Source organism: Halyomorpha halys, unplaced genomic scaffold (genome assembly GCF_000696795.3).
Source record: "Halyomorpha halys isolate HHAL.00 unplaced genomic scaffold, Hhal_1.1 Scaffold30.1, whole genome shotgun sequence".
NCBI lineage: Eukaryota > Metazoa > Arthropoda > Insecta > Hemiptera > Pentatomidae > Halyomorpha > Halyomorpha halys.
In genome coordinates, this window is record NW_027110126.1 from 928,123 (window position 1) to 954,620 (window position 26,498).

Sequence of the window (26,498 nt, forward strand, 5' to 3'; positions counted from 1 at the left end):
CCTTGTCGACTGGATTTACGCATTTTAAAGAATGACTAGGAATTGTATTTAAGGGCTAAATTTACACTTTGCTCGTTACTTTCATATGCTGTATTCAAATAAAATTATAAATAATAAACTTAATGGAGCTTTGATATTTATCAAACCTTTTCAACAAACAGTTTTTTTTAAACAATGCAATACAATATTTGCGTGCCAAACGTGAAGAAATTGATAATTAGTTACCTAATGAACTATATTTCTTATCAACTTCACGTTAGGGATTTGTGCTCTATAGTCGCTCATGTCATTTTATCATAACTGGAACCATTCCTCATAGCTCCTAGCTCTAAATCAGCTACATTCCTTTGTCTCCATGTTGTGCTCTATGGCCATAGTTGCGTCAAAGTACTTACTTCTTGGAACGTTAAGTCCCTGTCATCTTTCGTTGATAATTTTAGGGCCATAGATTACTACCGGGTTGATTTAATTTCATTAACTCCTAAGTGAGAGTGAGCTGGTGCCCCAATGCAGCAACACATTTTACCTTTATTTTATTGTTATTTGTGAAAATTCATCTTAATTATATCATTTAATTTGCTTAATAGTTTTGAACATACATTCCTTGCTAATGTTGAGGTCATCATATAACCAGAAACTATGTACTTAAATATTAAAAGAAGATAAACCTAGAGCTAATAACTTCAAACATCATAAACCTACCTGATCTTGTTTATTAAAATCTCAGTGAGTTTTCGATCCAAAAATTATTTGTTTGGGTATCAGTGAGCCCTCAAACTAAAAAGTTTTTATTTGTTATCAGTGAGCTCAAAAAGACTCCTCTGCTTCAGTTGTCAGCAGGTTCTTCCTTCTGACAGAATGGCTATTCATCTTGAACAAGAACATTCTCTTCCTGCAGAGGATGTTAAAAAGTGCTTTAGCTTATCTGAAGAATCTAAGTAAGGTTTATTTTTTTGTTTATCAATTTGCTATTAATGTCCTAACGGATGTACTAATGTGTTGGGTTTTCAATAATAACTCTTTAATAAAAATGAAATTTGTTGTTATTGAAGGGTGCTATGTTTTATTCAAGTTAAATCTATTTGATACTTTAAGTATTAAAGGGCATCATTAGGTGAAAATGGTTACCTGTTTTTTACATAATATGTGGATATTAAAATTGTATTGGTCTTGAGTATGTATCCAATCTTGGTATAAGTATATTACATTATAAACAGCTACTAACTAGTAGTTTTTTCTTTTAGTTCTGGAGCACAACTCCAACATGACTAGTGCATGTGTTAAGGCCAGGTTCTGTTATGGATTATAATCTTTAAAATTATTATTATTGTGTTAATTGGGTCATAGCTGCCAACTTCAGCTTCCTATGTTCGTTCAATAGATAAACAAAATCCTAACAGATTCCTTTTAGTCACTGAATTTTAATTTGAGGTCTGGACCTAAATTTTCTTAAGTAAAGAACACTTTATTGTGGCAAGTTACTATTGGACAACAATAATTGACAGTTTTCTCATTGTGTTTATGAGAGTTTAGGACAGTTATTCTAAAAGTTTTCATGTGATATTCAGATAAATCTACTTATTCCACTGTCATGATTTCTATTTTTATTTTTTCCCACCATCCCTCCGATTTATGAGTTGTGTAAATTGTGTAGATCTATTCATCATTTTATTATTATATTAACTCTAATTTAATTATATATTAAATTATGTTTTATTTAGAGTATTTTTTATCTTTATAAATATCAATATTTCTGTCAACGTTACTGTTACAGTTTTGTATATTATATCTTTTCTTTTTTTTTAAATTATTTTATTTTATTTATTATTACCATTACCTAGAACTTGATCTTCACAATGTAAAAATTACTGTTAGAACAAACAAAATATCTATATTAATTCATGCCGTTTTTTAATTTCAGGCGCTTTTTAAATATTGCTCGATTAAAATATCTTAAAGTCTCCTCTTCTTCCCATTTTAAGCAAATATTTTAAAAGTGATATAGGACCGTCGCTCCCTGGGGGTTTTAGTGGGACAGGATGGCCTTTTTTGTGTGTTTGATCTCCTCTTATGAGATTCTGATATGACATACATCGGTCAACCTTCTCGCTGTAATTGTCTATTTAAAAAGTCAGATAAGTAAGGCTAACATGGGGAATTGGAGTGGAGAGTTTCATGCCACTTTTCGGTTTTAGGTGTTTTTTAAATATTCCTTGATTAAACTATATTGTCTCCTCTTCCCGTTTTTAGCTAATATTTCAAAAGTGATATAGGACCGTCACTCCCTGGAGGCCTTAGCAGGTCGTATTTCTTCACTCTGTAGCTTAGCACTATTAAATGTTTAGAAAACACTAGAATATTGGAGGAGATAAAATTTTAAAAACTTAATAATTACTGTAGGGATATATAATAAATAATATTTAATTAATAAAAGTATTTTAGATGCTATTGAAATAGTGATAATGTTGTTCTATAAATCAGTATTGTCCTAAAGATTGGGAAATACCCCAAAACATTGATTGTATTAATGTAAAAAAAAGAAATGAGATTACTGGAAAAGTTTTACTAAACAAAAATTAGCCAAAATAAATTTATTTTATTGTTAACAACATCCAAATATCTTTTCCCCGCTATCTAGGACTCTTTTGGTAGTTGATCAAAGTATTAAGGTAAATTAGTGGCTACTATCTGAAAGATTTTCGATTACTGATGGAAGAGATTCAGGAGCTAGTTTTCTGGAGTATAATTTGAAAAATGGATAAGTCATTATTGTAGAATAAATGTTTTCTACTTATTTCATAAGCAAAGTCATTAGAATCATAGAGCAAAATAGGCTACGTATTGATTAATTTGAAATTAAACTATACCAAATATCTGAGGTCAAGAATCAATAATAAACTTAAGCTTTTCTTTTTATGCTACTAACGCAAGATATGTTGTTTTATTTTTGTCTATAACTTGTATATATTTTTTAGTGATAAACCAGTTGTCGGTGAGGTGCTTAAATCAAAAATGTCATCAGCATTGGGTGACCTTTTGGATCGGGCTGTCGTGAATCTGTTGACAGCCAAACAAAAATCAAATAACACGTGAGTAATTCATTTTTATTACTTTAGTTTTCATTTATTTATCTTTATATTAAAATCTGAGTTAGTTAAGAGCTGTTATAACATTTTTTCTGAGACTTAAAATACAACAAATACAATGGTGTTCATATGAAGTATCCGGACATGTTAAGTCAGAACGATTTCCTCCACGGAGTGGCTTGGTTGGATGGGAACATAATGTAGTCTTTGTGTTGGTTCACGGAGGAGTGCAAGATAGGCTTCTAAAAATTTGGCATTATCTTTCAATTGCAGATTGATCTGTTGCATTAGATCCACAATTTGACAACATTCTAGGCTAAATAAGACTTCAATGGAAAAGTCTTGGGTGTTAATAAACACTGAACCAATTGGTAAACGTCCGAAGGGTAGACCGAAACGTAGATGGGAGGATTGCGTTAAAACTGATTTAGAGGAATTGGAGAAGCATTTGGAGGGGCATCACTGGAAGGATGTATGCAGAAAGCGTTTGGTGGTATCGCCATCGAACCTTCGGGTTCATTAGGCCTTTATTATTATTATTATTATGGAAAAGTCTTGGGCCAAAAAAATATTGTTCTGTAAACACTAATTTTTATTGTAGGATAGTATTGCCATTAAATTTTTCCACAATAACTTTTTTGTGGTTGTTCATTTTAAAAAATATAATAATAATAAAGAACAGTGGGAAGGATATAGTTTTGTGAATTCTAACTTTTAAGTTTTTGGAAAGTAGACGCGAGCTGAGCACTTTCAAGACTGGAAAATAACAAGCACTTCCCACCTTCAATTTCGCTTTTATTTCCTCATCTATGTCATTTTTTCTATTTACCATAGGATCTAAATACTTGAACCTATCTACCCATTCAAATCTGTTTCCTCCTATATCTATTTCATTGAAATTGCTCTCGTTTCTACTGCTAACCATATTTTTTTTTCTATGTGTATTTATTTTGAGATCTAGTTTCTTACGGAAGTTTATCTAGTTCTATAGTTTTCTTGTTCTCACCCAATAATACCAGATCATGAGCATACCCAAGCACCTATATTTTACAACCTAAAGTTAAATCCTTTTCGGTATTCATCACACTTTTAATAACATATCTATTGCTAGATTAAATAGGTGATGAAAATTAGGTAAGTGATAAAAAGAAATATATAACAAGCAGAAATTTATTATATGAATCTAATATAATATTATGAAGAAATCAGAAGCACTTTTTTGAACCCATCATTATAATAACTTTTATAATATTTTGAATTGTGTGCAGAATAAAGTCTTTTAGAGGCTATGGTGAAAAATCCTTAAAAATGTCTAATGAGGCGAAACAATTATAAAAAATCAGTATATTTAAATGAAAAACTTTGTTAAGAGTTATTATAAATTTATTGAATGTGAATTTCAAAAAATAGTTCTAATTTCTTATAACACATTAAGAAAACGCTAACAAATAATTAATTTTTTTTCAGTTTTCGTTAGCGTGTTTAATAAAGAGTTTGAAAATAGCTAATGTGCTGTAACATAACTAAAAAAAGGCACCGTATTTAAACAATAATATTGTATGAATACATAGAATGTTAGAATGATATTCTGTTTATTTTAACACCGTGAAATTATTATTTTCTTCAGTAGGCTATTTGATCCTCTTTAAGAAATTTCTTCCTGTAACTTGGTTTTCTTATAATTATCATTTCTATAAATCGTTTCTTTTTGATCTTATTGAAGGCTCTTTATCAAGGTCATGTTTCTGGTGTCAACAGAATTAATGTCATAATTCTTGTTGAACTCAATTAAGCATAGAGTTTAGTCAACTGGAAGTTCAATGCCGATATACTATCTCTCTCAAAATAATTCTCTCTGTTATTTTTTGCTATATTATAAAAATCTTTGTCAAATAAAAAAAAAAAAGTGTTAATAAAATGAGGATGTAGCTTAATATAATGTAGGATAGCTTTATCTTTGATATAAATACATTTTGGTATACATTTTATTCACATTATCTTTTTAAAATTTGTTATTTCACCTTTATTTGAAACATAATCACAATCAAAAGGTTTTAATATTATTTTTAGGTTCGAAGGTGCTACGGATTTGTTCTCTAAGCTGCAGGCTCAAAAAGATGGTTTAATAGACACAGATTTCAAAGTAGCCGCACCATGCAAACCCTTTTCTTGTACCATTTGTGGACAAAAGTAATTATACAATTATTCTTATTCTTTATTATTTTTAATAGACTATAAAAAATTCATGTCTGATGGAATCTTTAATTTTTCAAGTATTAGAAAGTTATGCAAAATCTACAATCATCTTTTAGGTCAAATACCTTATTGAATAATTTTATGTATTATGTTATGTTTATTTTATAGTTTTCCTCAGCTCATAAAAACTAGAGTGTTAACAGGTTTGTTTTGTTTTTTTCTTCTAATAACAATAAAATAAAATCTGACTAAAAAAATTTTATATAGAAAAATAACACAACAAAATTATTTAATCATTTTAACTTTCCAATTTTAACCTGAATAAAACAAACAGAAATCCATATTGCAGACTCTATCCACTCAATTTACTAGGCTTTATTGCTTTCTGTTATTTCAGGGAAAACTCGAAATATTGATGGAGAATGAATTGCCTTTAAAAGGTAACGCTTACTTATACTTATAACTAATTTATTCTTTTAAAAATTCCGATTAAAAAAAATTAAAAACAGCATACCTTAAATAATCACCTATACATAACTTGCTATTCCATCTAATTTCTCGTCTATTGGGTTGACTCCATTTTTAAAAACCAAAACCAGTTACTTGAGAAAGTACTCAGATTCAAAACCTTTTTTAGTATATCTTTTTCCATCTATAGAGGACACTGAGACTCCTTAAACACCGAGATAACTATATTTCCGCCTACTTAGGCAAAGTCCAAAGCTTAATACCCTTTTAATCCCTTCAAGTACGCACTGTACATAAACACAGTTTTTATATATGTAAAATAACACTACAATGTATTTGAGGTTTGTCAGGAAAGTTCCTATCAAAGTAATACATAATCTAATTTTACCTTTTTTAATTTTTGGTTTTATAGCATTAAATGGATTATTGTAGGTTTTCTCTTCCGTCTTCAAGAGATAAGCACCAGGTTCTTGCACATCGCTCCTTCATACTATCAAGTGCACCTTCAGAGCTCTGCTTAGTTGAACAATGTGACAATGGTAGGTCAAATCAGTGTTTTATTTTGGAATAAATCTAATTTCGATTTTGTGATTAGGTTTATTTTTCTTATAAGTTAGAGTAGAATTTATATTTATATGACTTTAAATTTATTTAATTTAAATATTTTATGATAGTTATATTCTGTTATCAATGTAATTGTAATTACCTGAGTACGACGAAGCCAAAAGGAGTGTAATGTGTCAAAGGATCACTACAATTTCACATAACCTGTTCATTAGTAGTAACAATATTTATGTAAACAGCTCAACCATTTTTTAAATCTGATGGCTCAGATTGCTCACTGAGATCTCGTGATTTTGAAACAATTTGAGCTCAAAATACTGAAATTAAATGTTAAATATGCCCATTTGTTGCTTTGGGTTATTTTTTTAATAAACTTCACTACCAATTTTTAAGTTTGATGTCACAAGTTACTCAGTATTATACTGTGTTTTGAAACGATTTGAGCTCAAAATATTGAAATAATATTTTATTATATTTCATAACTGTAAATGATTGAGTGCTCTTAGTTGCAGTTTAGCATATATAATCAACACATATACCAATGGGTGGGTAACCTACCACTACTCTCTCACTCACTCCTTGTGTTTATCATTTTTTCATTTCTCCTACATGTTCAGTACTATATTAACATTTTTGATAGTCATTAATGAATAGGTTGAATGCTTCAGGAGCTTAGAAGGATTTTCTTGATTTTTGTACTATAAAACTGGAATTGCTTGTTATGACTGAAAACTCTGTATGTGATGGAAAAAAAAATTTTATTTTCATTCTCGGTATATAAAAAAAAAAATAGATCAGATTTCTAATTGATGATTTTAGGCTCTAACAGTTTCAGAGCGGACACTGTCACACTGACACGTATTGTGAGACATACTTCACTTCAAAGAGCAAAGATGGACCACATACACACGACATTTGAACTACCGACTGTGACTGAATTTATATTAGGCTCATATGAAATTTTTTTACAGCCTTCAGTACTATACAAACCCAATATTTAGGACACAAAGGTGGCAGACGCACACAAACAGACTCAAACTCTACTGAGTACAAGTAACTAAATTTGATTAAAAAATCAACAAATGCATCATCAAACTGACACAAAATACAGATTACCCCTTTTCAAAAAGATCAAAGTTCCTCGGCCCCCTCTTCAAATGCATTTCCAATGCAGAAAAAGAGGCTACCCTCAACCCATTTTCATCATGACATCAACCCCACACACTCATGATGCTTAAAAAGAAAAAAAAATCATCAAATTTCAAAAAAGTAAACCTCTGCTTTTATTATTAATAGGTGTTATATTTTTATTATATATATGGATTTATTGTAATCTAGATTGGAGGAGAGGTAATTCAGGATCCGAAGTCAATGGGAACAATGGAATTGAAACTACAATGAGGCCATTGTGTGCTGGTAATATGATTGTTTTATTATGCATGAGATATGGTAGCCATGGATTTTATTATGAAGGAGATTATGATTATATTCTTTTGATTTTACCATATTTTTTCACACAATGGGGGATGGGGCAAGATAAAGCATCCTGCATCCATGAAGGGTTTTAGAGAGGGGTATGATGCCTTTATATCCCTTTTCATAGCATAACCTATGGAATACAAATATTTGGGCCAAATAAGTTATAATTCAGTATGCAAATTTTTTTTTAGACAGAACACTACCGTAAAAGTGAGATTGAACTTCATCTTCATTAAATATTTCGTCCTATTTGAACTATATTTTTAGGTTTTGGACCCCTCTAAATTGAGATAGAGAGTTGCAAATTTGTATGTGAATTGATTTGATGATAGAAAAATGGCTTTTGTTTTAAAATCATTATAACACAATAGTGATTTTAGAATAGCAAAATTTACGTGGGAAGCTTATTTATTAAATTTTACCATGCAATTTTTTAAAAAGTTTGGTTAAAAACTTTTATCAAATGTTCCGCTTTTATTCCTCCCCTTTCCTTGCCTTTTGGCTTTTTTTTATTTTGTATACATTATGACTGTATTGTCCTTTTTTTTTACACTATCTCCTTCACTTATCTGAACTAAAGTCCTTAACTTATCCTTTGATTTCTATTCCTCTATTTTTTCATTCCAGATATTCTTCCATTTCCTGAGATCCTCACTGACCCTGGATATTGCCTGATAGGCTAACTGTACCTTCTCTTCACTTTGAATTTCTGGTCATCTCGCAGGATGAGATTGAGATCCTTCCACCAAGATTCGCTTTGTCTCATGAAACTGATATACCCTGGAGAGCAGCTTTATCAGTGTAAGAGATTCCAGCACCAGGCAGGGGACACCTCAAGATACCCATTATCACACTATGTATATTTTCATAGTTGTTGAGTACCTGAGGTCCCATAAAGACTATCCACAAGATTTAGTTGATTCGTTAAACATAATACCTTTGATATTTATAGTCTAATTAAAGTGATCAACTCATCTATTGGATGCATTGTATTCTTTCTGGATAAACTTGTATATTAATAAAATTTTTCTTCTGTCATACATTTGGGATATTGTGTAATCAGAGGCATATTTTTCCACAGATTTTATATCCTCTCTGTATTAAATCTTCCATATTTTGGAGACCATATAATAAAATATTAGTAATGTCTATTCTGCTATTATAGTATTGTCTATTGTGAGAAACGGACATCCAATCATGGGTCAAGGTTTTGGATTTTATATAAACTGCTAAGTTTTCTTTTAGGATAATCCTCCTTCATGTGAATGGTTTTATTCTATGACCTTGAGGTCCACCATTCCCCTTTCTGTTCTGTAAATGTGCATGTTTTCCAGTAGATAAGAAAAGAAGGACTTTCTGTCTCTTATGAACATAGCATCTTCTGAGGTCTAAGAGAGATCTTAGACTAACTTACTCCAACTGTTTGGCTTCCCTCTGTTCCTTATTCCTCAGAACTCCTGAAATTCTCTATTCCTAATGAACTTCAGAAAAAAAGTTAAGACTTATCTCAATCTTTCTCATGATATCATTAATCATTAATTTTTATAGGCTGCTGCCCTAGCCATGTTCCTTCCAGTGGTGGTTCACATTCGTTGCCTGACTCTGATGCAGAGGAATCACCAAGTAAGCGCAAAAAAAGAAAATACAAACGAAAACCTAGGCTTGGAGATCAAGAAGGTAGATTAGTCAAAGAACGGGCCAAAGCTGCTCTGCGAGAGCTGAACCTTCCTCGACAAAAACCTAGTGATAATAGATGGGTGCCTTCATGTAACAGCCAGCAGGTTACCGAAAATTACAGTTTCACCGATGAATCTTTGTAAAAAATTGTAGCAGTTATGTTTTTCAAACTGATACTGTTCTATGTATGTGATATTTTTAATGACTGAAATTTTATACTATTCTACTTGTTACACTATTTTACTTAAAGTCTGATTAGATTCTCCAAAACTAAAAGAAAGAACTTAAAATGTTCAATGAATTTTCATCATTTTACTAACCAATTTATAAGACAAAATTTAATGATGAATGTAGTTTCTGTTTATTAATTTGCTAAGAAAAAATGGATATATTCTTATTTTTTCTCAGAGTTCATTAATATGTGACATGATGTCTTGTAAATTTATTTAGTATAAAGATTTTATATTTTATAGATTTTTATAAAATGTCTTTTAGACTATTTTATTAATATTTTTTATGTTATGAACTATTTATGTTTGTTGCAAACCTGCAACTGTTGGTAAATAATATACCAACTGCTTTAATTTTGTTTACTAATTTTAAAATAGTAAAGTATACACAAAGGTTTATAACATAGGTAACCAGATTAGGAATTCTTTTTTTTATTTTTTACTGGAATACACGGGTTAGTTACTGTGAGACAACTTTATTGCTAAGCATCAGACTCAATAGAACTAATTCCAATCCCCAGCTATTTTGAAATGTGATTTAAGTTGTCTTTAAAAACTTAAAATTTTACTGAGAAACATAAAAATAAAATTATATTCTTTAGTTCAAAATAAGAATTTTATACAATTCCAAGTATAAACAATTTGTTATAATTCTATTATGATAAGCAATATGTATATTTAATAATTAAAAATAAATTATGAAAAGCCAAAATAACATCTCTTTTTATATTTAATGAATTTATTAAATATTTATTATTATATATTATATAAATATATTTATGTATGTTTAGGTTTTAAATATTATTTTGTATATACTCTAGCAGTTCATTGCATCAGTTTAAGATTATTAAATAAAGATACTTTATTTTCTAAATTTTTTTTTCTGCTAGAAATGACCTGAATCATTAATTTATATTAGCAGTTTTTGATGACCCCTGTAATACATGTGCCCCTTCTTACCAAATTATAATCCACTTCTTCCCTATACATATAGTAAGGAAAGCACTGTGACCGTGAAAAATTTAAAATTTGAGTTTTTGATGGAAATATATGTTTTGAGGTTCCCTGAGTCCAAAAATAACCAAGTCTTGCAAGGTGGTCTAAGTGAGTATGTGAAGAGCCTAGCTCAAAAATTGTCATAAATTATAATAAATCAAAAAGTTGTACGAAACTGAAATTTCATATTTATGGTGGGTGTGTATGCCAGGGATGTGACGACTACTTTTTTGATAAAAATCAACTGATAATAAAATTGATTTTTTTGATTTTCTTGAAAATAGATCAGACGATTTTGATTAAACTCGGCATGTAAATGTAAAATTAAATGGTCTTTAATATCAGCCAGGTCATATCCTCATTCGAATGTATAACAGTGCTTAAATGAAATTTTTTAAAAAAAATCTTCATTTTAATGTACCTTTAATTTTGTTTATTTGAAAAAATACACAGTTCTTATTGTTTGTAATAATAAGCATTGTATAAATGCAAAATAATAAAGTATATTATGAATAACTAAGGAGAAAAAAAGAAAAATAGAAACATCTAAGTGGAACAGGATAAGCAGAGACAGCCAGATCTTCCCATTGCATTATGGCTTCGTTATCTTTTGTTAAACTGTTGTATTCTTAGCAGGGACCAAATTATATTCATTATTCCCACCTCAAGAAACCCTAAAATATGAATTTTATAGCAACTTAAATAATGAAAAATTGTCTTCAGATTTTTTTTTTTTGAAAACCACTAAAATAGCAATAACTTCAACAGAAGTCCATTAATCAACACTAAAATTTAGGATGTTTGTAGGGTGCTAAGTGGAAGTTGAATGGTGGTTGTGCATAGCACCAGATTTCTTCAGAATTGATGCTAATATTTTAGAAAGGAGCAATATTTTGGTGACATTGATGTAGGAGGAAATAAATTTGAACATACAGATAGGTTTTAAGTATTTGGGTTCTACAGTAAGGAAAAAAACCAACTAAATTGATGAGGAAGAGTGAGGTTTAAGGCGGGAAATGCTTGTTATTTTATAATATTGAAATTGCTTAGCTCATACCTTCTGTTCAAAAAGTTAAAATTTACAATACTGTTATTCTCCCACTGTTCTGGGCGCGAAAGGTGGCCTCTTATTTTAAAAAAAGAACAGCGCCTTAAATTACGTAAAATATTCGGACCGAAAAAGGAGAAATTAGAAGGCAACAAGGCACAAAACTGAATTAAGGGAATATATAATTTAAGTTATAGCATTGCGGCGTATAAGATGGGAGTGTAAGGTTGTAGGGCTTAGTAACGTGCGGATCCCTAAAATGTTAATAAACAGTGAACCTAAGGTTAAATGTCCGAAGGGTAGACTGAAACATAGATGGATGGATTACGTTAAGACTGATTTAGTAGATATGGGTTTGGAGGGGCGTCACTGGATAGATGTATGCAGAGAACGATTGGTATCGGCATCGAACCTTCGGGTTTGGTAGGCCTTTATTATTATTATTAAAGATTTAATTTGAGATTGCAAGGGTATATTACGACTATCTGAATTTATAACAAAAAGGGCTTCCTTAAAGATTAATTCATTTTCTAGTTTAAATAATTTTTTGTTTTCTGTTAAAAAATATGACATCACGAGAGTGTAATCAGGTCAGAAGCCTGGTAGATAAATAAGAACGAGGTTAGGAGAAAGAATCTTTATGAAATAGTTATCTCCTTTCTTGAACTGAAGATCGGATCAGAATTAAACTGAACATCGGGGCTTTGCTAATATTTTTTGCAGAAAGCACCCTAATATCGAGGATAAAGTAAACTGGACAGGAGGTAGGTAAATTGACAGGTAGATCGGAGGATAGTACAGGTATTTGCTTACAGGGGGAACACAAGTCCTAAAAGCGTTCGTTTTGATTTCTTGTAGGAGCGGTTAAAGCTTTCTGTGAGTAGTTCGCTTACAGTCGAGAGGGAAGCCAGTTTTAGAAGTATCTGCTGTAGATCCTAGCGAAGGTTATACCAAGTCGACGAGTATTGGCCGATTACGCTCCGATAAATAACTGAAGAGCTCCAGAGACAGTAGTTAAATTAAATTACTTAAAAATATCTTTAATAAATACTTATAGAGACAGAGTGTAGTTAAAGACTGCTATTACCCTAATGATTCCTCTGGGCCTAAAAGAGCCATCGCTAGAAGCTGCCTATAATACTATTAGTGTATTGGAAGATTTTAATATGTTTTTTTTTCTCATTCTAGTAATACATTTATAATGTATATAAATGCTAAAGGATATACGCAAGTTAAATTAAAGTATTTAACCAAATTAATATAATACAATAGTTTGACTGAAGTTGATAGTTATTCACAACTGGCAGCGAGGTCGCCAGGCTCATAAAAGTTGGTTCATTTCATTAGTATTTAACAGTAAATCCAAGTTAGCGAAGCAAGTTTACTTTCGAAGATATGAAATGAAGAAACTTTTATATAGTACAACAAAACTTCATTACGCTAGACTCTACACAGAATTAATATGAGTATGAACACTATTCATTTTGGCTGCTAAGATCGCCTAATGAATGTATAGATCTACTAATTGGTTGCTAGGAAGTTCATCTTAGATTCCGAAAATTATGAGTTTTTAGTTATGTACAGTAGACAAATTAGGATTTTAATGGACATAACGTGGTTTTCTTGGAAAAACCTTTCAAAAATAATATCTAAACAAGAGATTGAGATAGAAAGAGGAGGTTGGTGCCACTGAACTAAAGCCTAATTTTTGGTATACCCCAGTCCCATAATTACTGACATTTCCTCCTGTATAATCTTATGTCTATACTAAGAAAACTCCACTAACTCAGAATAAGTTTTCTGAGTTAATTTATTCAGAACTATCTGTAGGTGTATCATTATATTTTAGCTGTCTTATTGTGTATTGAAATGTTTTTAGTTATATATTTTTCATGGGATAAAAATCTGGGCCTTGGTGATAACCTGTATAGACATGAAAGGTTTTAGAATAAATTACCTGTTGGTAGAAGTGTAACATTTCTGGTCTGGAGGCCATCTTTTCAGGCCTCACAGATAGACTAAACCAAAATTCTGATTTAATGTTGAAGATGGTAAGTTCTAATAAATCTTACATATTCTTAAGATATTTAGTCAAGTATTGTGTTCTTCAAATTGTTAAGAACATTACTTTTCTTTCTTTCAGTTTCTAAAAATAATGAATTTTATTTATATTATATTCTTCCAGGTGTTGAAGGGTGAACCTATCTAGTAACATAAATTGATGAAACTCTGCTATTGATACCAGAACAACAAACTAAAAAAAAGGTACTCTAGATTATTGTAAAATTAAGCTTTCATGAACATTTGTAATCTTTTGAATGAACTTAGTTTTTTTTTTGTAAATAAAGAATTTAACTTTACTTTTTGGTATGTGACACATATGCCTAAGGTTGCAATAGTTTTAACTCAAGTTCTTTCATTGCTCTTTAATTTCATGTTTTTAAAAATACTTAATTTGGGATTCAACTCGCCTATAGATTAAAGCTTTATTATATTACTAACACAAACTTCAAAATGATCCACTTTTTCTCTCAACTATTTTATAACATCTCCAAGTTTGGGCCCTTAGGCCATTCTTAAGCAGACAACCCTAATTATTGATATATTTCCTAAAAATTTATCTTTTGCTGACTAATTGCCCATCACATATAAACTTAATGATATCACATCAAAACTATTCTACAAAAAATTGTCTTTCTTTAACCTCATTTACAATATTAATTAGGGATTTACCTCATCAATAGATTAATAACTTAACTTTTCTCTGGATGGATGGACCTAAAATGGACCTTGCATTCTTATTTCTTTAGAAAGTTTTTATTCTGGATTTCTTAGTTTAATTTTTTCATCCAGTATTCTAATATTTTATTCTCCTGTTCTGCGAAAGATGTTATTCTATGCCTTAATGATTTTAATTTTGTTGGGATCTTAAAAAGCTAATAAACCTTTATCTTTCAGAAGAAAATAAAAACCTTCTTATGACCTGCTTTAAAAATAAAATGTTAACTTGTCATATGGTGAGTCTCATACATTTATATATTTAATTTTATACACTCAAATTTATATAAATGTAAATAGATTTTATTTTTAAAGGATATTAATAAAGGAGAGGGAAAATAGAAGGGATTTGGAAAAAAATACAACACATTTATATTTTTACATTTTTTTTGGTTTGTTTATTCAAAATGCAAATGTTACGTGAAAAATTAATTTTGGTTTACTTTTTGTACATTATGTTTAATTTTTTTTTTCTTCAGTTCATTTCAACCTTTTTCCCTGATGTTAAAAAAAAGATGATTACATACATTCCCCTGGGGTTTAGATACCCACTAACATTTGATTTATCTTACATATTCTCATATTTCAACTATGGGCAAGATTATAGCCCTATACTAAGGTGGTAGGGGGACCCACCAAGATGGACTTTTAATTTGATTTTAGAGTTCATTATTTTTAGGCAGTGACAATGATGTTACAAACAAAAATTGTACGTATCTCGACGACTGTCACTTCAGCATTTAACAAACTTCGTCGTGACCGTAAATGGGGCTCACAAACACCTGCATTTTATTGGCAACAAAACCTATATTCAAAGATTTTTTTTTTCTCTACATTTTAACTCTTAAAAATTTACTTTTACTCTTGAATCATATTTAAAAATCCATTCAACTTTTGAAAACAAATCTTGTGTAATTCAAAACAATTTTTTTAGTAATGTGGTAGTGAATCATTCATACAAGTTTGGAATATATTTTATAAAATCATTTTTGTGATTTCGATGGTTAGGGTAAGAGATACATTATTTAAGACAAATCAGAAAACAAAAACCAATAAAAAACAAAAAATTAAAGAATAAAAGCTCTCACATTCTTTCAAAATCCATTATCTTACATCTTTCATACCTGATTTTACATATTCTCGCCTCATAAAAAACAAAGCCACCACAGACATACTTGAATCTTAATTTTTTTGTTTGAAAACACTTAAATATATCATAGCTATGAGATGAAAAACGAAAAAATAAATAAAATAACACATCCTACAAAGCTTAAGTTTCTGAAGGCAACCACCTAAGCCGAGCTCAAGAGATTAATCAATTTAAATTAATTTATTAATGGGATTGAATAAAAATTGTAGAACAAAATAAATTTTTTTTTTTCGAGTGGAATAGAATATAACTAAGCATGCACAAAAAACAACTATAAATATCATTAATTAATCGCTAAATGGAGAAAAATATGATTTCAGGAATTGAAATCAAATGTCCAGGCAGGCGATAACAACTATTATTCTAAAGCTGCAAGCAATATATAAATGAAAACATATTTTACTTGTATCATATTTTTTTAAATAAAATTTTTTAATATGTTAAAAGAAATTGAAAATAATGTCAATCACTATACAGAAATCAAAGCAAACAACATGAATACCGAGGGTTGAGACACAAAATAAAAAGAGTATTACTAAATTCAAATGTGAATTTTACTGCCAAATGATCTCTTAATATTAAATATTAAAAGAATTCACGAATGGTGTATAAATTAAATAGCAACATTTAAAAAACCAATAAATAAAAATTATATCTTTTTCAGCCCCATTCTTTATGACCTAATTACAAAAGAGATCCTTCAACAGCCTTGCAAAGACTAAGTCACGACAAGAAATCTTTACAAACTAAAATCTAATCAATGCAATAATAATAAAAAAAAAGAAAAAAAAAAAAGAAAGAAAATGCCAAATATGGAGCCAAAACGGAAGTTCATTTAAGATAACCCTCTCACATTACTCCCTTCCTTGAATAGTGAGAAGTTAGTTACAAAATAAAAATACCTCGAGGGGCTAAAAAAAAAAAAAACTCCGTTTTTCGGTGGTAAATTATTAACTGGGTAATTGTGAAAAACAAATATATATTAAAAAAAAAATGGAGAAAAAATCATAGTTCTTTTTGAAGTTCAGGCTGTACTCTCATCCACAGTATTATGCACTGCCTGTGTTGACTCCTGTAAAGTAAAAATATATTTGTTATTACTCAGACTGCACACATTAAATCATATCATTACATGATTTTAATATTGCTATCTTATTTATTTTGCTATATACTGTTCAAGTTCTAATATTTGGTCTGAAATGGTTTCTAATAAGAGTGGATTAAATAGGGAAAAAATATTTACATTATTGAGTTGATTCATGTAATTTTTGCTGTTTTGTGTAAAAGTATTTGAACTTGAAACCATGACATCTTAGCCATTAGGAACAATGCCACTATCATTGCATGATTGTTGTTGAGTAATTTCTTTAAATGTCCTTCCCTTTTCTAACTAATGTTGCCCAAGTGGTTCAAAATTAAAGCATTTATTTTTTTGATGAGAATTCTTGCTTGCTTTGCTAAATTACAAATAATTTCCGAGATTAATGTAATAAAATAGTAGGATGAGGGAGCTCATTTCAGAATATTGTAATACCATTCCTAATCTAGGGAAACCAATCTATATTTCTTGGTAGTCCCAAAAATTGAATCTTGATACTCGATTCCAAGTTACAACAGTACAAAAAATCCAGAGTTGGTGATTGGTTCTATTGAACTGAAGCTGATTAGTTCATAATTCTGCTTGAAAAGAAAAAAATCAAAGAACTCTACAAGGTTTCTATAAGTCCTTTTTGTACTTGAACCCTACTACTTTGAAGAAGCTGCCCCATACTAACAAAGGTGGAAGTGTCAAGATCCATTTCTCGGAACCACCAGGAAATAAATATTAACTCTACCTTAATGGATACTAAGTCATAGAAAAACAAGTCAACATTTGTAAAGCTTAATACAAATACATTGAATAAAAAAAGATTTTTTTTTTATCATGCAGAAGTACAATCTTTAAAAAAGAAAGCAGTAAAAAATATATTTGTCATGCAAAAGAAAAAAAAATTATTAAAATATTGCTTCACAAACCTTTTATAAGAAGACTCTTCAAAAATATGGCTTTCTTATGTGGGTTTAATATAAACATAATTGTGTTTCAACACAAAACATTCAAGAGTTTCCTCTTGAAATAAGTAAAAGCAAGACAAAAGGGAAATTCCTACTACACACCTACTACAAAAGTGAACAATGTTAGGCTAACGGTGATTGGAGTGGGTGTTATTAGGCTGAACGACAATCATATCAGCGGATGTTGATTCGACACAAACTTACATCTACTGCATCTTTCAATACTGAAGAACCATATTGTCTAGGATTTTATTTTGATGAGAAACTTAGATGGAATCCTTGGGCCAACTGCAAGGGTAAAGATTACAAACCGTGTAGTACAGTCATGAGGATCCACACACCAAGTGATTGGATTAGAATTAGTTTGCAATCAGTTGGGCGAAATTGTTTCCAGCAGGCTTAGTTGCATTACAATTATAAGATGCACTCAAACCCTTAGGAGAAAAATGTTAAAACTGTATTCTTTATGAGAAAAAAATAAATAGAGGAAGCAAAATTAATTAAAGACAGAATAGTTAAAGCATTGTATCACAGAGTGAATACTACAACTATCTAACTAAAATTTATCTGTTAAAGAGATGCTTAACATGCCTAATTAACTGAATGGAATTGTTTCTTGATTGAATCATTTTTGAAAATAGTATATCTGTGGACCTCACCTAATTGAACTTTTCTGTGTCAAATCATTTTGATAATAAGATATTTTATTTCTTTAAATATCAAAATTATAACCGAAAAAACTTAGTCATTGATAAGTTTTAGAATTGTGTATATGATTTAAATATATTCTATGTTCTATACTTATTCTTTTGTGGTGGATTTATTGGTATACTCTTGTAATAAGCCAATTTATTAATGAAGTATTGCTTAGAGAATAAAGCATTTCTCTCTCTAAGACATAATACCTGCAATTTTTGACAGGCTATTATCTCAATGCTAGGCAGCTTAGCACTAGAACAACTACCAAAACATAATGCCACAACCACATATTAGGAAAACAAGGTTCATTAAAAAAAATTATACATTATATACCTGAGATGGAGGGGGTGCCTCAGCAGTTTCTATTTTGATCTCACCAGGCTCCGACTAAAAATAAAATTGGTAAAAAGAATTCAAATTAAAAAAAAAAAGAAAGAAAGAAAAACAGAACTTAAGAGACTAATAATTTAGTCAGGTGATTGCCTAACTGAAATGAGTTAAAAAAAAAACAACAAAAAAAAAATATTAAAAATCATTAAGACTACAATTAATAATTAAGTTCTTCAATGGGTGACATGAATAGTATTAAAAATTACTAAATAATTAATGAAAAATAAATTAATTTTAGTTTTTATAAAGTAATGTTTTAATGGTCATAATTAGTCGACAACTAGATTCACGAACCCATCAATAATATTTGTTTTTCTAAATAGCTCATTTCATCAGATAAGTAAATATATATCAAAGACAAAAAAATTAGCTAACTTTTCTAATAACTGGAAAATTTTACAAGTTGATGTTAGTAGTCATTATGAAGTACAATTCAAAACCATATTAAAACATCGTCAAGTACAGGTTAGGTTTAAACACTACTAAAATATTTACTAGATGACTTATTAAGACAAATAAAAAATCCCAACTATATAAGAAATGTTAAAAGAATTAAATGAGTTGTCTTCATACAAAAATATGAATGTTTTGTTTTTTATGTATTTAGTCAGATATTTTTCATTTATTTTTTTCTCTATAGCTAAAATTAAGTTGATTAACTAATTAAGTGCGGCCACATTGTTTTTGGCGCCAATATATGTTATCGTAATATTATAATTACCTGATAATTGTTCTAAAGGACCTTTTTATTTTCAAAAATATATCTCATCAAAAATATAAAATATATCATATATTATATTTTGAATATATATATTCAAAAATATAATATATATCTCAAATACATTAAAATGAATCCTCTTTAAAAAAAATTATCCCATTGATTGAATGCAAGACGCGATTAAAAAAATAGAAAATTCCTATTCCTATTTAATTTTTGTACCTCATTTTAGTTATATTCCTGATTTGCTCTCTATGACCTCAGGTATTTTACTATGTTTTTTTTTTGTTATAACATTGTACGTAATACCGGCTTAAAGCTTCAAGTTCATTCTTGGAAGAACAAGAACCAGCAGTAATCCCTCCGATCAATATAATTTAATTCATGTATATCTTTCGTCCACGATCTTTTCAATCTCTTTCTTGTTTTCTCGAATATACATATAATAGCTATTGTTTCTATTAGTCAGATTCTAGATGGTTGTTATAGTAATTTGTGATGAAATTGTTTGGAATAAGTTTCTAAGCATAAGTCCAACCAAGACCAAGAAACTAAATGTAAATAGCATGTCTCTGCTTCAATATACATCTGAGCAATGACTATGTCTCTTCAAGGCTTTGATTTACTATCTGGCAATTTTTTTCCCCATATAGTAGAAATTATAGTAAAAGACCATGACAATTAACTACTACTATAACTGACACTTAATTGACTGCAAAGTAGAACAAATAATAGTTTGTTTTTTGCCCCTCAGTGTAATTAGAAATTATCAGTTAAAGAATTTTTCGAAAAGTAAAATTTAATAAAAATAGTAGCCCTTTTTCCCTTTTTATTTTGAAGTGAGCTATGTACTCTTAAAGAAATAGGGGAAAAATTCAAGTTATTGAAGTTTTATGATATAACATAAGCAAGATGAAAAATAAAAAATTGAAATAAGGTAACAAAATTAATCAACGGATAAACAGAAAACATATATGATACTCACCTGAAATTTCTCTTTTACAGTGGTAGAAAAAGGAGTGTACTCATCCTTTCTTTTTTCATACAACGAACATTTTCTAAATACTAGGTGTGCTAATAACTGGCAGCTTTGACAGAAAGCATAATTCTACATAATGCTACCTCTAAGCGGTCATTTTTGTGACACAATCGAAGAAATTATCAGAGGATCAGGAAAATATACAAAATGTTCCTAAATCTACAAATTAGCACTTACTTTCAATCTTCGGTTAGTGGTTTAATTCAATTACATAGACATTTTTATTTCAGTTTATACAACTTCTTGGGACAACTTATAAACTTTTACAAAATCCTAGAATAACTCATCCACAATTTAGGGAAAGAGACATACTCTATTAAATCAAATCCCTCATTTACTTGAATTCACCAGGCCCGAATCATTGTTAAGGCTTCTGAAAGCTTACTGTTGCTCCTCTTAAGCTTAACTTGCAATCCAAGATTTCTTTAGATAATGATGAGTAGTCTGTCTCTTCAAATGTTTGTTATTGCTATCATCTTCTATTCATTTATTATTATTTTCGAATGAGACCTTGGAATAGAGAAGGGCAACACGAAAGCCTAGCAGGCCATGTGGCCACAAGTTTAGATCTAAGTTTATATCCAAGGAACAGCAGTCTCAGCTGTTAAGATAAGAAAAACAAAGCCAAAGAGAAGAAAAAAGTTATAACACAAACCCAGAAGTGTTTAGCAATATTGAAGGAGGATAGAGTTGAATTCCACTGTCTCTTCCAATTATCACTTTCTCCAGTCGATGGCTCATGGCCTGTTTGAGCAGCGTTTTACATTGTACAGAGATACCAAAAATTTGGTGGATCGCCTCAAAAGATGAAGAGTTCTTTTGACGTGGTATCTAAAGGCTACAAGAAGGATGGAAAATTATAGTAGCTAGTGAAGGACAATACTTTGAATAAATCACAATTTACCATTCATTCATAATAAATTTTCCATTTTGAATATAAAATGGCGGAAACTTATTTTTAATCCTATGTAAATAAAATCAGGCATTTTTATCATACTCTGAAACTGTAGCCTAATTTGTTAAAATGTATGTTGTTTATAAGTGCGGAAGAATGTAGGAATGTCTTGATATCCCAATATTTTTAAAAGTCTGATTCGGCTCAAAGAAGTTAAAAATCAGTGTAATAAGGACTAGCATCAATCTCAGCAAATTCCATCCACCTCATTGACTTTAAATGTAGTTTCCTTGACAACTATATTGTGAAAATACCTCCGTCTATTTGGCCTAATTTACTCTTTCCCAGGTCTAGACACTTAGGAAAACGTTTAAAGGATATATTGGCAATGAATTTTTGGTCTCTCATACCTATCTATGGTCAGTATCTCTGAATGGTTTCATAGAACATTAACAAATGTCTCATTCATACCGATCTCTTGATTCATACTATGCGGAAGTATACATTTTCAATTTAACTCTATCATTTTTCCTCATCCTAATATTCCAAGGTATAAGCATAGTTATTTCAAGTTGTCTGTGCATTATATGCGTTCAACTAAAAGCATCTATCTAACTTTCACAAACATGCAGCTAATCGCCAATTAAAAAATAATGAAGACTCATGGTGCAAAAGCTATAAACATTTGCAAAGATTCATAAAGATAAAGAATTAGAAGCTAAATATATACAAAAAAAAAATAATGGAGTGTACATTAAATAACTGAAGAGCTAAGCAGATATAAATATAGAAAGGAGGTGTTTGTTACCTTAAGAACCTTGTCCTGCCGATTAGGTCTCCTGTACCTAGGTCTGCCCCTACCACCACCACGGCTGCCCCTAACAGCTGGTGGGCCCCCACTGTTGCCACCTATTTCTCCTTGCCCTTCTTTGCCCTCACCATCCTGGAAATAATTCAACAAATTAAATACTAATAGAAAGAAACATATATGATCAACACACTGTACACCAAGGACAAAACATGATCATTCCAAAAATTGAAATATATTATTTAATATTTTTTGAATCTCTACACAAAATTATATTAACCCCGAGAGAACAGAGTAATTGATTAACTCATGATATTGATTAATTCATTATCAATATCATTTTATTCATCTTAGTTTGAAAATTAGAATAAAAAATTTTAATTTCTGAGTCAATTCTCTTATAATCAAGGTGTGTGATAAAAACTCTGAATACAATAATTCAAGTAATAAATTCAACAAAGATGAACTGTCAGACCCCCCTCTTCAATACAACTAATCTTTTTAATGGTATATCAGACAATTGATGTTTTACAGTAATTATGACAACTTATAACTAATGAACCAAACTTACTTGTGGGGGGCGAGAAACTGATCTTCCTTTTCCACCTCTACCTCTGTATGGGAATCTAAACCTTCTACCTCTTCCCCTTCCTCGAGGTACATCACCCCTGTCATCGCCGCCTCCGACGACATCGTCACCACCTTCTCCTCCAGACTTATCTCCACCATTTTTATCACCACTCTGCAAAATAAAAAGAATTGCAATTTGTTGATTGGATAAAAGTTATTTTTCTAATTAGGATGAGAACTACAATCAGTTAGGTTAGTTCCACAACAAATAACAAGTTAATATAATGGCCATTCTCAGAGAAAAGAACAGAAGTGTTGTCCACAGAAATTGTGTCATTCAATTTATGATTTTAGAGCAATGAAATTTCTTTAATTGTAATATGAAACTGTATTAAAAAGTAAAACTAATCTCTTAGCAGTGAGATATTTCTTTAATTTAAGAACTTAGTTAATAATGTTGATTCAGTCAATCTAGAGCATTTGTCCACAAATAAACTGCATCCATCAGTCTTTATTGCTAAAATGAGTATTAAAACCAATATTTTTTATTGCTCACTACATGTATGATGAACATTTTCTATAACTAAAAAATTGTTGGTAAAAAAAAGTTAGAAGAAAACCAGACATTTTGTCTTGGTACTATCCATCATGATCCTATCTTCTGCAAATTTGAAGGCACGACCATAATGAACAGAAGTACAACATTTCTAAACTGACAGATTTTCTAGCACTCCAATATTTACTTTGGTATGGAATAGCTATAAGGAAGGCAATATTTTATGATGCGATTTTCAAGTTTGATCGCTTATGTTACTCAGTGATATTCCACATAAAAATTTGAAACAACTTGAGCTCAAAATATGGATGTCATGCTAGTATTTAAGTTGTTAAATTTTTATTGTAGCCGTTAATTTTCTTCATAAATAAAATAGCTATTATTTGGATGGAATGTGGGAATTTTCAAGAGTTCTTGAGAGCATCTCAATTTTTTTCTGCTTGATTGGAGTATACTTTCACATTTATGAAAATTTAAGACTCAAAATTGCCTATCTCTGTGATAATCACCCATATCTAATTTTCTCATGATCTAGTATTTACCCCGTGAATTAATAATGTAAGCAAATAGTGAGATAATATAAAACTAATCATTAAACAGAATGATTATTACAAATCATAGAAAAATCAGGCACCCAAGGTTACTTGGCTTCACATTTACTTTAAAACTTAAGAACGTAAAAGATAGTTGAAATATTAAATAAATTAACAATTAACAAATAGGTCCATATAATTATTTTGAATGTTTAAAACAGTTAAATAAACTTTAATGCATAAGATCAGATAAAATCACTCGATAGTTATGTGTAGATCTGACTAACAGATTTCATTCAAACTTAATGTGAACAGAGTAATTTAAAATAGACTCTAAACTTACAAGCTTAATCCTTGACAAGAACTACTAGCTATTTGATGAAGGACTATGTGTACGTTACCTGTTGCCTTCTGGGATAGGATGAGCCCATAAACCTTCTGTTCCTGTATCTTCTTGGCTTGGCATCATCTCTGTTTACTGTCCCTTCTTCTTCATTACCATCTGTAACCAAATGGAACGAACCATTAAATTAATTTGAATCTACATATTTGATTGATAGGTAAAGAGGGAAAAGATACCCAGAGACCAACAAGCAAACGGATATCATGAACATGATAAATATAACCTATTATTTATTTCAAAATCAAATTGTAATTATTTCAACAATAGGAACTAATTATAATGCTTATTTGCTTAAATAGTGGCACATCTAACAAAAAAAAATATTTTATTTTGTTTTTGATGTATTCTATTATCAGACTGCAGTTACTTTTTGACAACTGTAATAGCTTTGGGTTAGTCTATGAGGGACAACGATAAAGAAAGACTGTGTACTGTGTACAGTAATATCTTTGGAACACGTACATTTCAAAATAAAACCAAAACTTTTCAGATGTGTCACTATTTAAGCAAAGCAGGGATATGTGTTTTCACTATTATCTACATAGACAATAAATACTCTATGTTGAATACTCTATAGAATTAAGTTGGGGCTAAGATTTCTTGATGTAAATGCAGAAAGGTTTGACTCCACAAGAAGAACATTATCTTCCTTTTCGAGCCATAGCAGGCACAGAGGGGCCCCTTGATATAGCACTGCCAGCCTTTCTGCTTATTGTATGTTCCCTTTTCAGTGAGGGATCCACCTCTATTAGCACTAATACTATGATATATTCCCGATAGGAGGCTAAATTGTCTTTTACTCATACCAGTAGGTATGAGGCTTCAATTGTCATCCTAACCTTAATTAACACTGTCAGGGTGACAACTGAAGCTAAAGGGTTCTCTCATTTCATCAATTTGAAAAAACATGTTCAAACAATATAATGGAGGCTCCTTTAATCATTCTCCGATCCTAACTCAGTCTCTTCTTGCTTTTCCCACTGCTCTACATAACAACTTCACTTCAGAACCAGTGATCAGGATATGTTTGTCGAACATCAAACTGCTCTCGCTGCAGTATGCAAAGATTGGTAGGACTGATAGTTTGAAAATTCAGTATTTCTAACTAATTTTTATCATTCAGATATAGTTTATAATTAAACTTCACTTAACAACAACCTTCAGTTTAATTATTAAGTGAACATTTTAATATTTTACGATTGTACAGTTACATATATACACGATACCACTGCCATTCTTCACTTAAGTTAGCCTCGTTCATTTAAACTCTTGACCATTATTATTAATAATAATAATAAAAGGCTTAGAAAACCTAAAGGTTAGATACCGATACTATCAATCACTGTCTTCATGCATATACCAAATGAAGCATATCCAAAAGATCAGTGTTAATTCATTAATTAGGAATATGTTCACTTCTCAATTCATTCATGTTTTAAACAGCAATTTACTGGATGACTTTACTTAATAATAATAAAGGCTTAGCGAACCTGAAACCTAAATGAAAACCTGAACCTAAATTCATCAGTCCAGTGGTGCCTGGCCAAACCTAAATCTACCAGAAAAATCTTGATATGATCCTACCACCTATGATTCGGTCTACCTTTTGAACATTTACCCACTGATTCAGTGTTTTTTTAAAATTTTAGTGATACGCTCATTTCATATTCATCATCACTAAGCCCTATAATATTACACACCCATCTTATTCACCTCAATGCTATCACCTAAATTATATTTACAGGGTGCATTTCACACAAGAAGGCATTATTCAAAAATTTAAATCAATATAATAAAAAAAATTACAATATATTAATGTACAACTTTTCAAAAACCTTAAGATTATGTCAAATTATTTACTTACAACATGCATATTAACACCTCTTATAATTCAATTCAAAATGAATTACACCTTTAAATTATAAATAATTACCAGACTAAGATTATAATATCAAGTCTGAACTTTCTTTAAAAAATCTAATTATTAAACAATACAGCAACAACAACCTCTTCTTCCTTCTCATCCTCCTTAATGCCTTTCAGCATGGAGGAGCCTGTAACCACTAGGTCCAGACCTAGTCGTTGGATATGCACCATATAGCTCCTTCTAAGTCAACTGGTAGAAGACAGTTGGCCTCGCTTCCATTCATTTTCTTGGCA

The 26,498-nt window shown here is 30.2% G+C and overlaps 2 protein-coding genes and 1 long non-coding RNA gene across 5 annotated transcripts in view; 2 read left to right on the forward strand and 1 right to left on the reverse strand.

Annotated features, from left to right (window-relative positions):
* The first annotated feature begins 442 nt into the window (after nucleotides 1–442).
* Nucleotides 443–9,748, forward strand: LOC106685020 (uncharacterized). Of its 2 annotated transcripts, none has more exons than XM_014427485.3 (7): nucleotides 443–726; nucleotides 803–938; nucleotides 2,976–3,089; nucleotides 5,157–5,276; nucleotides 6,183–6,289; nucleotides 7,653–7,730; nucleotides 8,421–8,614. In XM_014427485.3, coding segments are annotated over exons 1-7 (612 nt in total). In that variant the 5' UTR covers nucleotides 443–725; the 3' UTR covers nucleotides 8,477–8,614. The 2 variants fall into 2 exon arrangements, with proteins under 2 accessions (XP_014282971.1, XP_014282965.1); XM_014427479.3 differs by lacking the exon at nucleotides 8,421–8,614 and adding an exon at nucleotides 9,342–9,748 and having other exon boundaries at nucleotides 586–726.
* Nucleotides 9,749–13,691: 3,943 nt separating this feature from the next.
* LOC136795959 (uncharacterized) lies at nucleotides 13,692–14,761 on the forward strand. Its single transcript, XR_010843659.1, has 3 exons — nucleotides 13,692–13,795; nucleotides 13,930–14,009; nucleotides 14,703–14,761. It is a non-coding gene; the product is annotated as an uncharacterized lncRNA (long non-coding RNA).
* Nucleotides 14,762–14,891: 130 nt separating this feature from the next.
* Nucleotides 14,892–26,498, reverse strand: part of yps (ypsilon schachtel) — a 54,428-nt gene continuing 42,821 nt past the window's right edge. Inside the window, exons 5-9 of one of the 2 annotated variants that reach the window (XM_014427008.3) lie at nucleotides 24,337–24,437; nucleotides 22,848–23,018; nucleotides 22,277–22,411; nucleotides 18,760–18,813; nucleotides 14,892–16,744 (exon numbers count right to left, since the gene is read on the reverse strand). In XM_014427008.3, coding sequence (XP_014282494.1) covers nucleotides 16,697–16,744; nucleotides 18,760–18,813; nucleotides 22,277–22,411; nucleotides 22,848–23,018; nucleotides 24,337–24,437 — 509 coding nt within the window. In that variant the 3' untranslated portion in view covers nucleotides 14,892–16,696. The remainder of the gene's footprint in view (nucleotides 16,745–18,759; nucleotides 18,814–22,276; nucleotides 22,412–22,847; nucleotides 23,019–24,336; nucleotides 24,438–26,498) is intronic. The other variant, XM_067048197.1, reaches the window with a different exon arrangement.

Excerpts from the sequence above, each read along its gene's own strand:
- LOC106685020 (XM_014427479.3), top strand. Across the intron at positions 3,090-5,156 it reads AAACAAAAATCAAATAACAC|GTTCGAAGGTGCTACGGATT; the intron begins GTGAGTAATTCA and ends TATTATTTTTAG. Across the intron at positions 7,731-9,341 it reads AATGAGGCCATTGTGTGCTG|GCTGCTGCCCTAGCCATGTT; the intron begins GTAATATGATTG and ends TAATTTTTATAG.